At 47.4% G+C, this 17,544-nt stretch overlaps 1 protein-coding gene across 2 annotated transcripts in view; it reads left to right on the top strand.

The window, feature by feature from the left end:
• Positions 1-17,544, top strand: part of LOC146685317 (uncharacterized) — a 34,850-nt gene that overhangs the window by 5,582 nt on the left and 11,724 nt on the right. For both annotated transcript variants that reach the window (XR_014916937.1, XM_085442408.1), the window contains exons 4-7: positions 7,349-7,470; positions 7,780-7,890; positions 7,960-8,066; positions 17,449-17,539. Coding sequence is in view for 1 of the 2 variants with exons in the window: in XM_085442408.1 (XP_085298534.1) it covers positions 7,349-7,470; positions 7,780-7,890; positions 7,960-8,066; positions 17,449-17,539 (431 nt within the window). In the remaining variant the exon portion in view is untranslated. The remainder of the gene's footprint in view (positions 1-7,348; positions 7,471-7,779; positions 7,891-7,959; positions 8,067-17,448; positions 17,540-17,544) is intronic.

Raw genomic sequence — 17,544 nt, forward strand, 5'->3', positions numbered from 1 at the left:
GATGGCTAAAATGACCAAAGAAAAAGACGGAAATAGCTAAACATGAGAGGTTTTTGGACAAAGTTTGTGTTTTTTCCATTGTTTAAGCACTGCTTCCAGCCAAGAGTGATGCCATATATGCCCCATAGCTGCAGAAAAGGCTAACATTGTTATCTTTTTACAAAAAAACAGCTGAATATGAGAGGTTTTTGGACAAAGTTTGTGTTCTCCATTATTTAAGCACCGTTTAAGCACCGGCACCGTTTCAAAAGTACCGGTTTGGTACTGGTATCAGATAAAACCTAAACGATACCCATCCCTAGTCAGGGCTGTATCAAGACACAGGGACTAAACCCCAATTCAACCAGACCCAGAACTGATCCGGAATTAAAACAGGATTGCAACAGTTCAAAATCAGGACTACTGAGGATTTAACCAAGACAGAACCAGAATCAGAACTAGATGATAGTAGACTATTTAGATTGAGAAACGTTTATATAATTATTTAGCCTTGTTGTGCAAACAATCCTGCAAAACTTAATAAATATAGAATATGAAAAGTAACAAATTGTATCTAGTAGAGCAGGGCGATATGGCCAAAAACTGGAATTGCACAACCCACCCTTCGGTTGACAGCAACACAGGAGAGCCTCACCCACCTTCGGGCTCACTTTTGTCTACAATCGTTCTTCAGAATGATTTGACTGATGTGTGGAGAAAGCTCCATCCTAAAACCAGACAGTATACATATGTAAAGGTTTCTGAGAGCAATGTGAAGGCAGCTGGGCTTGATAGATTATATGTCAACCAGATGTATGATAATAGACTGGTTAAAGCAGAGATCTCACCTGTTGGTTTTTCTGATCATCACTTAGTGACTGCAGATATTTCCTTATTGATGCATTCTAACATCGGTTCGCACTGGCGCTTTAACGTGCTGCTGATTCATGACAAAGAGTTCTGTCGAGCTTTTTCTGACTTCTGGTGCCACTGGAAACTAAGGAAGATGGACTTTTGCAATTTGGCTCAATGGTGGGAGGTGGGGAAACACAGATTAAGCTTTTTTGTCACCAGTACACATCACATGCAACGGCCACTGTTAAAGACTGCTTTGAGGACTTAGAACGAGAGCTCAAGAGGCTAGAGACTGAGATTATAAGTGGGACAGATTAAAGCATGTTCAGTCCCTTCGGAGGCAAGTGTTCATGTTTTTAGACACAGACACTGGATGTCTCCTTCCGTATCAAACATGAATGGTAAATGGACTGGTTCTTATATAGAGCTTTTCTACTCTGTCCGAGCACTCAAAGTGCTTTATATAGCTAATTCATTCCCAATCACACCCATTCACACAAGCACTTCTAAGCTTAAGTGCTAAGTATCTAACATTCACACTCCGATGGATGCATCGGAGAGCAACATGGGTTAGTATCTTGCCCAAGGATATTTGGCATGCAGACTGGAGCAGCCTGGGATCAAACTACCGACCTTCTGGTTAGTGGCTGATCCGCTCTGCCACCTGAGCTACAGCCACCCCGTGAAGAAGGGCTCTACACGGTGTATGCTAGTTCTGGGAACATGAAATGTTTTGAGTGTGGAGATGTGGGTCATAAGAAAATAATGTGTCCTCACAGACAGCTTGCAGCGGGACCTGCTGTGGATGATAGTGGGGAGGGGGTTAGCGGGCAGCAGGCGCTAAACGTGGCTGCCCCTCCGGTGCGGGGCGAGGCTGTCGTTGCCCTGGCTGAGGCTGTGTCTATGGTGCGGGGCGAAACATTCGTTGCCCTGGCTGAGGCTGTGTCTATGGTGCGGGGCGAAGCAGTCGTTGCCCTGGCTGAGGCTGTGTCTATGGTGCGGGGCGAAGCAGACGTTGCCCTGGCTGAGGCTGTGTCTATGGTGCGGGGCGAAGCAGTCGTTGCCCTGGCTGAGGCAGTGTCTATGGTGCGGGGCGAGGCCGCCGTTGCCCTGGCTGAGGCTGTGTCTATGGTGCGGGGCGAGGCCGCCGTTGCCCTGGCTGAGGCTGTGTCTATGGTGCGGGGCGAGGCCGCCGTTGCCCTGGCTGAGGCTGTGTCTATGGTGCGGGGCGAAGCAGTCGTTGCCCTGGCTGAGGCTGTGTCTATGGTGCGGGGCGAGGCCGCCGTTGCCCTGGCTGAGGCTGTGTCTATGGTGCGGGGCGAGGCCGCCGTTGCCCTGGCTGAGGCAGTGTCTATGGTGCGGGGCGAAGCAGTCGTTGCCCTGGCTGAGGCTGTGTCTATGGTGCGGGGCGAGGCCGCCGTTGCCCTGGCTGAGGCTGTGTCTATGGTGCGGGGCGAAGCAGTCGTTGCCCTGGCTGAGGCTGTGTCTATGGTGCGGGGCGAGGCCGCCGTTGCCCTGGCTGAGGCTGTGTCTATGGTGCGGGGCGAGGCCGCCGTTGCCCTGGCTGAGGCTGTGTCTATGGTGCGGGGCGAGGCCGCCGTTGCCCTGGCTGAGGCTGTGTCTATGGTGCGGGGCGAGGCAGCCGTTGCCCTGGCTGAGGCAGTGTCTATAGTGCGGGGCGAAGCAGTCGTTGCCCTGGCTGAGGCAGTGTCTATGGTGCGGGGCGAAGCAGTCGTTGCCCTGGCTGAGGCTGTGTCTATGGTGCGGGGCGAAGCAGTCGTTGCCCTGGCTGAGGCAGTGTCTATGGTGCGGGGCGAAGCAGTCGTTGCCCTGGCTGAGGCTGTGTCTATGGTGCGGGGCGAAGCAGTCGTTGCCCTGGCTGAGGCTGTGTCTATGGTGCGGGGCGAAGCAGTCGTTGCCCTGGCTGAGGCTGTGTCTATGGTGCGGGGCGAAGCAGTCGTTGCCCTGGCTGAGGCTGTGTCTATGGTGCGGGGCGAAGCAGTCGTTGCCCTGGCTGAGGCTGTGTCTATGGTGCGGGGCGAAGCAGTCGTTGCCCTGGCTGAGGCTGTGTCTATGGTGCGGGGCGAAGCAGTCGTTGCCCTGGCTGAGGCTGTGTCTATGGTGCGGGGCGAAGCAGTCGTTGCCCTGGCTGAGGCTGTGTCTATGGTGCGGGGCGAGGCCGCCGTTGCCCTGGCTGAGGCTGTGTCTATGGTGCGGGGCGAGGCCGCCGTTGCCCTGGCTGAGGCTGTGTCTATGGTGCGGGGCGAGGCCGCCGTTGCCCTGGCTGAGGCTGTGTCTATGGTGCGGGGCGAGGCCGCCGTTGCCCTGGCTGAGGCTGTGTCTATGGTGCGGGGCGAGGCCGCCGTTGCCCTGGCTGAGGCTGTGTCTATGGTGCGGGGCGAGGCAGCCGTTGCCCTGGCTGAGGCAGTGTCTATAGTGCGGGGCGAAGCAGTCGTTGCCCTGGCTGAGGCTGTGCCTCCGGCGCGTGGTGAAACTGCCCTATCTAAAGAGGACGCTGCGCCCTCGGTGTGAGGTGAGGTCGGCGTTTCTCCCGCGGACGCTACGGCATTGGTGTGGAGTGAGGTGAGTGATTGCATGACTACAACCAAGCCGACAGAGAGGGTGGAGGCTGGACCTGCGGTCAGTACGGCGCAGACTGGGGATGAAATGGGGAGCTCTGAGTTGGGTGTAGAGTGTGTTGTTGCCTCGGGGGATGGAGAGGTGGAGGAGCAGCAGCGCAGGACGCCTGCTGGTGGTTATGGTTACGACACGAATGACATGGAGTGTGATTCTGACTCTGATAATGTTTCTGTGGCAGACAGTGTCTCTCAAAATGCAGATTTGTATTCTTTGGAGGTAATCGTTGCTTTTCTGGACGACACCTTTGGTAGGAAGGTGAATGTTAGGGAATATTTCCCTGATGTTGAGAAATTCGTTTCGTCAGCTATGACTCTTCAGAAGGTTGTAGGTAAATGGTCTGTATTTATATAGCGCTTTTCTAGTCCCTAAGGACCCCAAAGCGCTTTACGCAACCAGTCATCCACCCATTCACGCACACATTGGTGATGGCAGCTACATTGTAGCCACAGCCACCCTGGGGCGCACTGACAGAGGCGAGGCTGCCGAACACTGGCGCCACCGGGCCCTCTGACCACCACCAGTAGGCAACGGGTGAAGTGTCTTGCCCAAGGACACAACGACCGAGACTGTCCGAGCCGGGGCTCGAACCGGCAACCTTCCGATTACAAGGCGAACTCCCAACTCTTGAGCCACGATCGCCTAGATTTCACCAGAAGGCCCAAAGACAAAAACAAAAAACGAATCCAAAACCAAAAGAAACGAAGCACACCAGAACACAGGAAAAAACAGAGTCCAAAACAGAAGAGTTCAGGGGGCCGACCGTGCGGATGGCAACAGCGGCGACGTGGACACAGTTCGGGAGGCCGGCCGTGCGGAAGGCAACGGCGGCCACTCAGGCGACGGTGATCCGGGGGCCGGCCGTGCGGAAGGCAACGGCGGCCACTCAGGCGAAGAGGGTCCGGAGGCCGGCCGCGCGGAAGGCAGCGGCGGCGACGAGGGAGACGACGGAGCAGTTCCGAGGGCCGACCGTGCGGACGGCAACAGCGGCGACTCAGGCGATGGCGATCCGGACCAGGCGAAGCACAGGCTGAAGCTGGACCAGGCGAAGCACAGGCGGAGGCTGGGCCAGGCGAGGCTGAAGACACGGAGGCTGGGCCAGGCGAGGCTGAAGGCTCTGAGGCTGGGCCAGGCGAGGCTGAAGACACGGAGGCTGGGCCAGGCGAGGATTGGACTTACTGGATGGTAAAGAGCGTTATCATCTGGAGAAACATGTTACTGGTCTGAGGGAACAGTTGAAGCGTCTGAATCGGTAGAGACACTGGAGTTTTTTACGCTGAAACGTTATGATCATTTCATCTCTGCTGGGTTTTTCTGTTTGCTTTCTTGATGGCTTCCTCTTATGTGCCGGGATTGAGGGTGGCCTCCTTGAATGTGAATGGGTGCAGGGATGCCGATAAAAGAGCCTTATTAGCTGAGGTGATCAAACAGAAGAGATTAGATATAGTCTTTCTCCAAGAAACACATACTGACAGTTTGAATGAGATAGACTGGGATCTGTGGTGGGGAGGGCGGAAGTTTCTTAGCCATGGGACAAGTTTTAGCGCAGGAGTTGCTATTTTGTTTTCTCCTTCTCTAATTGCGAATGTTATTTTCAGCATAGAGATGGTGGCGGGCAGAGTCCTTTTGGTGACGGCTGACATTGGAGGTTTTATTTTTACTTTTGTTAATGTCTATGCACCAACCTCAGGGGCGGAGCGTGGGATTTTGTTTAAAACATTGGAAGAAAAATTAAGTGGTGCTGCTCAAGGGGACTGTGTTGTGTTGGGTGGGGACTGGAACTGTTGTCTTGACTTTACTTTGGATAGGACAGGGGCGGAGCCGCATCTTCAGTCATCTTCTGCTTTAACAGATGTCCTACGGACAATTAACTTGGTTGATGCGTGGCGGGTGAAGCATCCCTCATCCAGGCAGTATACCTGGGTGAAAGTGACTGATGGCAGGGTTAGTGCAGCGAGAGTAGACAGGTTTAATGTGTCTGTTTCATTTACTGCTCGAATTATTAACTGTCAGTGTTTTCCTGTTGTTTTTACTGATCATCACTTGGTTTTACTGGAGCTGTTTCTATCTCCCACCAGCAAATCCAAATCTTTTTGGTGGTTTAATATAAAATTATTACATGATCGGATATTCTGTGTAGGAAAGGCCCAAATTCGTGTGTTCTGTCGGCAATATAGTTTTCTTTTGACGGCCAATATCATGAGAACTGTGCAGGACCTTGAAAAGGAGATAACACGTGTGGAGACTGTCTCTGGTTCACAGTTAGGTCAGCAGGATAATGCCTGTCTTCATTCTAAAAGGCAAGAGCTTAACCATTTTTTACATGAGGGCTAAAGGAGCTTTGGTTCGAGCACGTTTCACCAGGCTCCAGGACATGGACGCTCCAATGTTTTTCTTTAATTTGGGGAAATCTGTGGTTCACAGAAAGCAAATGGTGTGTCTTCAGCTTTCGGATGGAAGAGTGACCACGGATCCGGCTGAGATGAGACGGCATGCAGTGGCCTTTTACACGGACTTGTTTAGTGCGGATGGCTGTGATGTGGACTCTGCTTCGGACCTTCTGCAGGGGCTTCCTCAGCTGAGCCCAGGGGATCGGGATGTTTTGAACAGGGATATGACCTTGGATGAGCTGTCTGCGGCGGTGTCTCAGAAGGCTTCAGGCAAAGCTCCAGGAATAGATGGTTTACCATCAGATATTTTTAAGCACTTCTGGAGTCTTCTGGGTTGGGACCTGCTGGACGTGTTTAAGGAGTGTTTTGTAGGAGGGATACTTCCAGCTTCCTGCAGGCGTGCAGTTATCTCTCTCATACCAAAGAAGGGAGATTTAACCCTTCTTAAAAACTGGAGACCAGTGGCCCTTTTATGTGCAGACTACAAGATTCTCTCCAAGGTTTTATCGAACAGACTGAAAATGGTCATTGACCTGCTGATTGGTGTGGATCAATCTTACTGTATTCCGGATCAGTCTGTGATTGATAACTTGTTTTTGATGAGAGATGTGTTTGATATTTGTAAAGTGTACAATGCTAAAGTCGGCATCGTTTCTCTTGATCAGGAGAAGGCTTTCGACCGTGTGGACCATGATTTTCTGTTTTCCACCTTGAAGACCTTTGGTGTTGGGCGGGGGTTTCTGACTTGGGTGAAGCTGTTGTATAGCGATGCTTGCTGTGTTGTGAAGGTGGGAGGGTTGAGTTGTCCTGTGCCGGTTCGGAGAGGGATTAGAGAAGGTTGCCCTATCTCTGGACAGCTTTATAGCATTGTTGTGTTCATCAGTACACAACTGAAACCGGTTTAGAGAGTTTGTTTAGCCGTGGAGGGAAACAACTGAAAATATGAAATAAACACACATGTGAGCTGAGACTCTCATTTCATCATTTGTTGATTCACTCCAAGAGCAAGTAACGTAATAATGGGTCAAGAGATCAGTTTGACATCAATCTTTCGTGATTCACCGCCATATTTACATTATTTGTACAGTACGAATGATTTGCTTTGGTACCTGCTCAAACTTAAGCTCTCCTCTGTCTGCCTGGCTGCGCTTCTCCTACAGCAAACTCGCAGGCAGCAGCTCCTCCCCCCTCGCTCACATGCTGCGCTCAGTCGCCGAGTGCCTGAGCTCGGATCGTACCAAAATTAGGGGGAATTTACGACTGCGCGCTATGTGCTTCAAATATTGTGTGTAGTTTTTGTTTTATACAGTTGTCAGTCAGGCATCTAACTATGAAACAAATGACACTCCAAAAGACCCCGGGCTTCTGCAAAGATGACCCGGGCTTAAGCCAGTAAGCTGCTCCACTGTCAGCACGTCAGTGGATGCACGAGGTGATGGTGCAGGCAGCTGAATGAAACCGTTTGCTGTCATCGTCTCCTTTGGCAGACTTCATCTCTCACTCGTTCTCCGTGACCGAGCTTCGGTTCCTGTTCCAGCACGTTCTTCCAGATCTGAGTGGCCGGACATTGGTGGATGTAGGATCCAGACTGGGGGCCGTGCTGTATGGGGTCAGAGGTCAACACACACACACACACACACACACACACACACACACACACACACACACACACACACACACACTTGCTGTCGTGTTTTTGTCACTGTAGAGGACATTAGAACGACTGTCCTTCTTCCTAATAAGTGGAGCTGTACAGACTTGCAGGAGGATTTTCCAGGAACACGAGCAGACGCTCAGGCGTTTGGTCTGAATGCACTTTTGTGACAAACTTTTAAAAAAGTAAATCATTCAGTTTAATTTAACAAATGTTGTTGCTTGGAAGTCTTTCTTTTTCACCTGTGTGTGTGTGTGTATTCAGGGGTACGTGTACAGCTCAGCGTCCCGGCTGCTCGGCCTGGAGATCAGCGAGGGTTTCGTCAGGCTGCAGGACTCCATGCTGCACAAATACAAGCTGACTGACAGAGTTCAGGTTTGTGTGTTCGGGTCGTGATGGTCGCCTAGAAGACGCTCAGCCACAGATGGTTTCTTCTCTCTACAGGTCCTCCAGGCTGACGTCTGCACGCAGGATGTTCTGCTGCAAAACGCAGATGTTGTTGTCATGAATAACGTCTTTGAGTACTTCATGGAGCCCGAGCAACAGGTCAGGTAAGGTTACACAGATATAAGCCCTGCAGGGCAGTTTTGTTGTGTTTGGTTGTCTGTGTGAAAGTTTGATCTGGGTTTTGGTTGAGAGGACATGCTGACATGCACTCAGGTCTGACTGAACTCGTTGAATCAGGGCAGGCGTCTCTGAAGGCACAGAAAGCTGTATGCACAGAATCATCGGTCGAATCCAGCAAAAAATGTGCTGACTTTGCCCTAAAATAAGGGTTTAGTCCTGTGACGTATGTGCACAGCAGGACAGCGCTGGCATATATCTCCTACTGTGACTGTTCACGTGAAGGCGCAGGCTGGACAGCCTCCATATGGACTATTTCAGACTCGTCCCACTGGTTTGCTCCTGTAATGAAACGAATGATCAGCATTTTGTGTTCAAACATGAAAGTAGTGATCCTTTTCTCACAGCGTCTCTGCAGCCAGTCGTCTCCCCCTGCTGGCCATTAGAAAGAATGCAGGTTTAAGACATTCCTGGCTTCACGTTGTACGAAGAAGTGCCATAATTTAGTTAAAGAGGTTTGTTCAACTCAGTGTTCAGTGTCATGAAGGAGCTTTACACCACAGCCCAGCTCTTACAGTTACAGCAGCACAAACCTGTCACTGCAATTCACTGTATTACAAAAGTAATACAGTGAATTGCACAAGTTACAACAAACATCAGGTGTGCTTGCAGGCTGTTTGTCACCAAGCATACTGATTGACTCAGAGCAATGAATGTAATTGTGATCAGGTGAAACACTACAAGTCCTAAAGTAACCTTTAGTGTTTGAATGGATGCACTTTAACCTCCTGAGCTCTTCCACAGCAGCATTTTGAATTTCTCTTTGATATTTGGGCTGATTGGGACCTGATGAATGTAAAAACAAAGAATGACCAGATTTGTTTTTACCTTATTTTTGTTTTTAAGAAAAATCAGAGCCACATATGAGGATATTTATTTAAAATGTTGATAGAACAGGCGCACTATAATGCCCTCGTAAGTGGACATCAGGCCCTTGTAGAGCAAAATTGAGTATTTTGGTCTAAATAACCCAAAATGTGACGTCCACATATGTGGACACAGGTCCCAGGAGGTTAAAGAGCCTCTGCAGCCCGCACATTAGAAATGAACAGGATCAGTGCATTAGCTGGAGTTTTTCTTTCACCTCTCAGTTGAGTGATTTTTGCTGCATTGCTCTGTCATCCTGTTTCTATTCTTTATACATCTGTATCATCTGTTTCTATAGTAACGTCTGATCGGAGCAATCAGTACTCAGTTATTTATGTTTGTGTAGAGCAGGGTTGGCAACCTTTCTGATGACGAGTGCATCTAACATTTCCTCAGAGGTCAGTGTGCCGTATGACTGCATTAGCAATAAATGTAATAACGCTCTATATTAAAAGTTACCCACTATATAGAACCACTTTATAGGATTATATTTGTTCGCAGATGTTGGCAGCTGTCAGCGAATAGTTTTCAGCTATTTGGAAACAAAAGACTTTTTATCCATAACAGCAAATGAACTGTACAAGAGATAATGCAAATGCTATTTATGGTCTCCTCACAACAATGATAAATACTGTCAATAAGGCCTCTGCAATGTTCTGAAGACAGTTAAACTGTCAGGTAGTGACGTCCAGCAGGTGAACATGCAGCTCCATGAACTCACACAGCTGTGGATTCCAGCTGCTTCGTAGTTCTGCAAACTTTGACCCCACAGAGTCGAGCTTTTCAGTTCAATCAGCTGCATTTCGATGTCCTCTGTGTCCAGCAGGTTAATGTGAGACAAATCCAGCTGCTCATTAAAGATTTCTGGTTTGATCAGAAAAGAAAACACTGGTCCAAACACCTGAAAGTCCTGAAACAGCATTGTGAATTCTGTCTCCAGTCTATGTATGTATCTGTGTATTTCCGCTGAGCCGACAGCTGCTGAAGCTTTTGAAGTGTCAGAATGTGGAAAGCTAACAACGTCCCTTTCACTGGTAGGCTAAGTTACTTTTAGCCAGTTACAAGCTGAATCTGGTAGTTGGGTTGTTAGCTAAGATACCGTCATTAAGAAGCAGCACAACCAATGTTTCTATGCGAGCTGATTTGCGATGTGCACCGCTCGTCATTTATTTTTGAATGCACCTTCTCAGATTAACTCACTGCGTGTCGTGCCCAGGGCTGGACTGGGACAAAAAGAACGGCCTTTTGACTGGAGACCGGCCCCCCAGGTATTAAAGCCATAAAGCCTTTGAATGAAAACAACCCTGTTGTGACAGTGATGTACACTGTCTTAGATTAGATTAGATGAAACTTTATTAATCCCTTGGGTGGATTCCTCTGGGAAATTCTGTAAATAAATAAATTTAAAAAGCTTGTTGGTATATGTATGATTTCTATACATGTTACATCAGATAAAAACTTTGGTTGCAAGACTCAGATAATTATTTATTAAAATCATTTTAAATGAGAATAAGAAAGTATGTCTTTGTGCCCCCCTCTCCCTGTTAATGCCCTACCTGGCCCCCTGGCAACACTTTCCTAGACCCGCCCCTGCACAGTTACCAGCTGTCAGCTACTTAGAAAAGGATCCTGGTGTTATTTGTCTCTCAGAAACAGTTCATAACTTCAACTCATTCATGTCACCTAAAAGGTAAACCTGTTTCTCCATCACCTGTTCAGCTCTGATGATTCAGTAAGGACATCTCCTGGTTTCATCTTCATGTTTCCCTCTCACCACATAACCAAACCGACATCATGACCAGCAGCTTTACAGCTGTGGCTCCAGCAAACATCAGCTGATACTAGAAAGTAATATTAAATAAATTCTAACAACAGCTGATCAAGCTGAAACGTGCTGCTGTTGTTTAGCGCGACATCCGCTGGTTTCCTCTTTCTGGCGCAAAGTGGGCGATAAACAAACAAGAGAGAAAAGACGATCAGCTGATCATTGATCAGTTTCATGATTGAAGTAGCAACAGGAGAGGGAGGGGGAGAGGATGAGAGGAGAAGAGGCAGCTGTGCAGCGTAACGACAGAATAAATCCAGCTTTGTGTCTTTTTCATTATAGCGAAAGTCCGGGACAAACTGTTCCTTTTCACCTCAATAAGAAACGCGTAATATTTTCTCTGAATACGAGATGATTCTGTTTTTACAGGACGGTTGGCAACTCTACTAACTAACCTTATGAATAAAATAAAGTTCAACATCAGTAACATAGCACCCACCCAGCTGTATAGAAACTCTGTCATGCTAGCTAGTAGCAGTACGAAAAAGTCAGCATAATGAAAATAAACTCCAGCTAAACTTTATATCTGACCCAGAGAGACTGCAGGTCATAACTTCTTACCTGAAGTTCAGTTCACCTGACACTCGGACCGGCGGCCGCCTCGGGGCTCTCCTCCTCCGGGAGCTCCGCCGTAGCCACCACCAAACAACTGAGTTATTTTTACACATCTGGCCAATCCACCACCTTTGACTGTTTATACCGTTACACACACAAAAAAAAAAATCATCGGCCTATAAAAATGAAAAACTCACACTTAGGACCGATGCCCAGTGGGTCGATGGCCAGTCCAGCCATGGTCATGCAGTCAGTTAACCTTTCGCGTGCCAGCTGTGGCGCACATGCCCAGGGTTGCCGACCGGGAGCTATAACTATCTTTTATAGACAGGGTTCGTAAGGGTGCTTGAAATCCTTGAAAATGCTTGAATTTTAATATTGTCTTTTCACGGTTTGAAAAGTGCTTGAATTTCAGAGGAAGTGCTTGAAAGTGTGTTTCCTTCACCACAAATAACTATCTGATTGAATAGTTTTCTTATCAGAGAGAAATAAAATGAGTCGCAAAATTTAAAAGCAAGATTTCTCCTCCTGGGCTGCCTGATTATTATTTTGCTGTCAAACTCGCTGGAGAAATGATTGAAATGCACGGAGTGTGATGCAGTACGGCAGCGCTATATCGCAGTAGTTATGGCATGGAATATGAACTTAGCTAACATTACTTAGCAGTAGCAGTCATATGAGTTACTTTAGTCAAGTGAAAGCGTTAAATATTAGCCCGTTACATAACTAAATGGTAAAATGGCCTGTATTTTATATAGCGCTTTACTAGTCCCTAAGGACCCCAAAGCGCTTTACACATCCAGTCATTCACCCATTCACACACACATTCACACACTGGTGATGGCAAGCTACATTGTAGCCACAGCCACCCTGGGGCGCACTGACAGAGGTCAGCTAACTTAAGGCTTTCTGATGAACCCTCTGACCCAGAGAAGTCTCAGTTTCAACCTGGGTCGAAAGTGCGGACTTCAAATTATATAGAGATTGAAAATATGACATCATTTCTGGGGTAAAACCGCAAAGGATTCTGGGAACTCGTGGCAAGTGGTACTAGCGCACGCAGGCTTTCACAAGAAAACAGTCACACAGCAATAAAAAGAAACCCAAAAAATGGCAAGAAGCTGTTGTATTAACTGCAATAGCCGGTCGCATGACAGCCACGGGAAGCCGACGGGTAAAGAGATCGTTGTTATCGGATTACGTCGTTGAAGAGAAATTGTTCGAGCCATGTTTCCGAAGTAACAAAGAGCCACGGATGGCCTGGATTAATAAATAAAGACAATGAATTGAATGAATTACGAAACACTCTTTTTATTTCTATTAGATCTGAAAATGTTGTGTAACACTACAACCTGAAACGACACATAGATGCGTCGGCCTGTAACAACAGCTGTGAGATGGAATCGTCCAAATCACCAAAGTAAACTGGAGCTGGGCTTGTTGCAGGATCTGAAGTTACTAAACGTGTTGTGAGTGTGTGCACTCTCACTTAGGACCATAAAATAATAAATATGTGCGTGATGACAGTTTGGCAGCACGCTAACGTCCTTACTCCACTCTGTATGCTCGTGTGGGTCTGTCTCGTGCTTTTTTTGCCTCTTCGTCACGTCTGTCTTCGTGCAGACCTGCCGAGTTCTCCGTCGTTTTGTACATGACTGTTTTTGGGGCAAATAAAATGCAAGTAGGGATTAAAACCGCAGAGTTAATGATTACAGGTGCTGGAAATGCTGGCGCTTGATGTTTAGATTTTGGTGCCACTCGTGCCCACATCTCTATACGCTGTTTATTTTTTCTGAATAAAACAGTGGTGTTTAAGAAACCGTAAAAACTGTGAGAATCAAAAAACGATACGGCAACATGTGGCATCTGGTTGTTTAGGAAGAGGGGGAAGTTTTAGGAGTGACGCCAGCAAGAGAGAGCGAGTTTTGATAGGTGAGAGATTTGTGACGTTTACTGTGTTTGGAGTCTCAAGTTAGTGTGTTGTCTTGTGCAGTCAGTGTGTAGTCGTTGTTTTGTTTTGTGTGTCAGTGAACGTCACAGCTGCAAAAAAGCCACCAAAGGCAGACTGCAGTGTAAACGCTGACACAGCTGCTGTCAGACCTGCAGGTTTATCCCTGTGCTGTTCTCATCTGTGTCAGAGTGACACAAACTATTTTTTGCAGTTGCATAAATAATTTGTGTGTCTTCTTCTTTGATGCAGAACAGCTGATTGTTCTGTAAATAGATTTAAATGGTTATATAAAAAACGTCTGAGCCTTGGCTGCATTTTTAGGTAAATAGAACCAAATAACTTTGTTGTTTGCAAAACTTGTGCATATTTTTTAACAATGTACAATTTCTATTTGCATTTCAAGTTATGACAATGATTCGTTAAACATGGTTTTTACAGTCAAAATGATCACTTTCTACTCGTATTTTATATTTTGTCTGAATTTAGATCAATGGTGCTGATACAGTTTGTCAAAATGAGAAAATAACAGATTGGCAAGTTAAACAGTTTCAAAGGTGAAATATAGAGAACAAATCCAGTAGTCAGAAACAGCCAGTTACACCCTGGACCCCAGAGGGTTAGAGGCTAAAAGCAAAGGTGTCACCAAGTACTGTTTATATTTGTGTGTACAGCTGCAGCTTCTTTGAGTATTGACTTGGTGCCTTTGGGTGAAATAATGGTAATATGATAATATGACTGATCCATATGGTCACAGAGAATAGTCACTTGTTTCTGTGCTACCAAAGTTTCATTCAAACTGTGTTTCTGGTCAGCACCGACACATCAAACTACTTACACATTATAAATGTCTTCAAGCTCACACTGAGGCCTGTGGGGCACAATCAGCCGCTCAGACAGTACACACATTTATGTGTGTTTGTACATGAATATTTCATACTTTAAGGCTGCCTATTTATTTATTTATTTATTTTTTGTGTGTCCCGTTTGGATCTTTAGCATCAGAAAATGTTGTCTTAAGGCCAAGAAAGATGCCAAGCGGATTTATTTTACCAAGTGGATCATCATGGCCTTGCCATATTGGTCCATTTGATTGACCTTGATTATAATTATGTATTTATTTTGTTTTCGGTTGCTACAAACGGGACAGACATGACTGGGGGATAGGACAGGGAGAAAGAATGAAAGAAAGAGAGGGAGAGAAAGAAAACCAAAGGGGAGAAGAGACGGTGAGAAGGAGGGGAAGAGAGAAAACAAACAAACAAAACACCTGGATCACCTGTATGGAGAAAAAAAACAGAAGAGAAAGCAAACAACAAAGAGCAACATAATAAAAAAAACAGCACCGTCACAATAAACTAGCTAGCAGTAGATATCAGTAGATACTAAATAATAAACGATATTGTGCAGCACGCAAGATAGACAGCGCACAATGTGCTTTGAGGCAGCAGCCAAGAAAGGTGTAGTCCACATCTGTGAACACCCGTGTGTACACCTGTGTGCATACCTGTGTGGATCAGCATGCTTGTATTCCAAAGGTTCCTTCTTGTAATAATCTGCTAGAGGGTGTGGGGGGGCCACAGCCCCGTCCTCCAGGGCATGAAGCAGGTATGGAGGAGATCAAAACTCCAGACATCCAGAGGCCCCCAGAACACAAGAGACCAAGGAAGACCAACAGAGGGGCAGCTGCGCCACTGTCCCAGAAAGAGCTGAGGAGAGTCCCAGATGAGGGCTCACTCAGCAGCCGTGGAGCAGAAGCCAGGGGGGGTTGCAGTGACGCGCCCGTGAGCTCCGCCGGCAGCCAGCTGTGCCTGAGTGACCGAGCCCCAGGCCGAGAGGCCAGGGGCACCCCACCTCCGAAATGGCCCGAGCGAGCCCCAGGCTCCAGGCCCCGATAAGCAGCCGCCAAGGAGTGAGCCGGTGTGTACCTGGACGCCCACCCCCGGACACAAAGAACCACCAACGCACCGACACCTGAGGGAGTCCGCCACTGGCAGGGGAAGTGGTGGTGGGTGGAGATAGGCCTCCAAACCTTGGAGGGCCTGAGATGTCCCCAGAGAGGTGGCGTCTGACACCCAACCTGACATATAGACACAGACATACAGGCACACACAGACACAAACATCCATTCCCACCCTCATGCTCTCATATGCACTTACTCCACACTCAACCAACGTGGAGACAGACATAAAGAGACGCTGTACACACGATCACACTCCCCAAGCGTACTCTACAAACCGGGTCTAGGTACCCTTGCCCCTGGAGGGGGGAACTGCACCCAGACCCAGGTGGTGTTACCCTTTTCCCTGCGGTGGGGAGAGGCAGACTGCCCCGACTCCGCAGTAGCAGGGAGGCCCCACACTCCAGACCGCAGTCGGACGGCCAACTCCTCCTCCTAGTCCTAGCCCCCCGCTCCAGCAGGCCGCAGAGAACGGGGGTGAGAGAAGACTCCAAACCTCCCTCCACCCGCTCATTGTAGTGTTGATGCATGTGTGTTCTAAGGTGCAATTAAAACCCAGGAAGGCTGCCTATTTATTTAAGACAGATGAACAAAATACATTGGACTTGTACATAATAATATCACAGATGATAAATAAATAGATTTTAAATAGATGCTTGTGCATTCTTCAAGTCTTCTATGTTGAATTGAACTACATATGTGATGTGTTCAAAGCCTCCCAGTCAGTGCTGTTCTCCAGGCCTGTCTGACATGTTATTAGCACTTTAAAGGTGATCATGTAGGACTTCAGCAATAATGTAGTGTCGTTAAACATCTCACAGTTAGTTTTATTGGGAATTAACTTAAACACAAACAAACATCTGTCTCCTATTTTTGTGTCGTACAGGAAAGAAGCATCAGTATCTGATGAGAAGACTTTGTTTTTCAACAGGAGAAGTTGATTTGTTCACATTTTCACATCTTAATTTTTGAGTGAAATGTGCATTTTGAGTTTATGCACTGTATGCATAGAATGCGACCGTTTCCTTTTGCAGTATTTTTGTGTGGTCTTAATAAAAGGGGAACAAAGGTGTTGAAGTTCACCTAGGATGATTTGTTTTAAGGGACCTTGAAAGTGTTTAAAAAGTGCTTGAATTTGACCCTGAAAAAGGCGTATGAACCCTGATAGAAATACATGTACAAAATGTGCAAGGATGCGTACATAAACACACAGAAATGTACATAACTACACTACAATGCACACAGAAATACACTCAAAGTATATACAAGATAAAGCAGCAACAGAAACAGTGATACAGTGATGGTAATAGGAAAGTACAGTTTCATCAGCACATAATAAGAAGCCTCAGCTCATTAGCAGGTCTTATAATGAACAGAATACAACCTAACTTTCTGCTTCCAGAGGAACCAAGAGTGCGAAAGCAGCTCGGTGCTGCTAGTGAACGCACCGTATCAGGTGATGAGCAGGTGTGAGCGCCTCTATACAAGCGGGTCGGGCAGTTTGCATGACTGTGACTTTCAGGTGTGTGTTAACTCGCTGCCAAGGATGAAAGCTGTCAGCAGTAGAGAAACAATAGTTAACCCTTCCCAGACTAACAGGGAGTATCTGAGGATTATCTCAGACACCAGAGGACTCCATTAAGCATGCTGAAAAGTTCATGTGCAGGTGGAAAAAGACTGAATGTGCAGGGTAGGCAAGCGTGTTCTCTTTAAGAAAACATGGTGACATGGCTTAGGTTTGCAAACTTCATTTGAACAATGTGCTCTGGACAGGTGAGACCAAAGTGGAGATGTGTGTCTGTAATCCACAGCAGTACAATTAGTTAAACACAGCACACTGGCACGAACACGTGATGATTTGGGTTCGTCGTGCAGCCAGAGCAGACCTGGGACCTCTGTTCTAGAGTCGGATGTGAGCTCCCTGGTCTGACAGTCCAGCTTGTTCTCAATCTACTGAGAATTCATGAAAAGAATCCATGTGCCAGTCAAAGGTGACTGAAAACTCAGGTGGGACCTTAAGACACTTCAACTACATGGAGACCTGCCAAAGACCGTATGTGTTTCATTATGTCCTGATGTAGAAAACCTTGGTTTTGGCTTCCCTTCTGTACGCTCTGTCAGATGCACACAGCTATGATGACTTTCTGTTTTCAGGGCATGGAAGTTCATCGTGCAGAATTTCCGGAAGAAGGGATCTCTGCTGGTCACTGTTCCCAGCCTGCACGAGAGTCTGAATCCCCTGCAGGTGAT

This window comes from Copadichromis virginalis, linkage group LG19 (assembly GCF_057382275.1).
Source record: "Copadichromis virginalis isolate Kocher_CV1m ecotype Utaka linkage group LG19, C_Virginalis_male_GT1.1, whole genome shotgun sequence".
NCBI lineage: Eukaryota > Metazoa > Chordata > Actinopteri > Cichliformes > Cichlidae > Copadichromis > Copadichromis virginalis.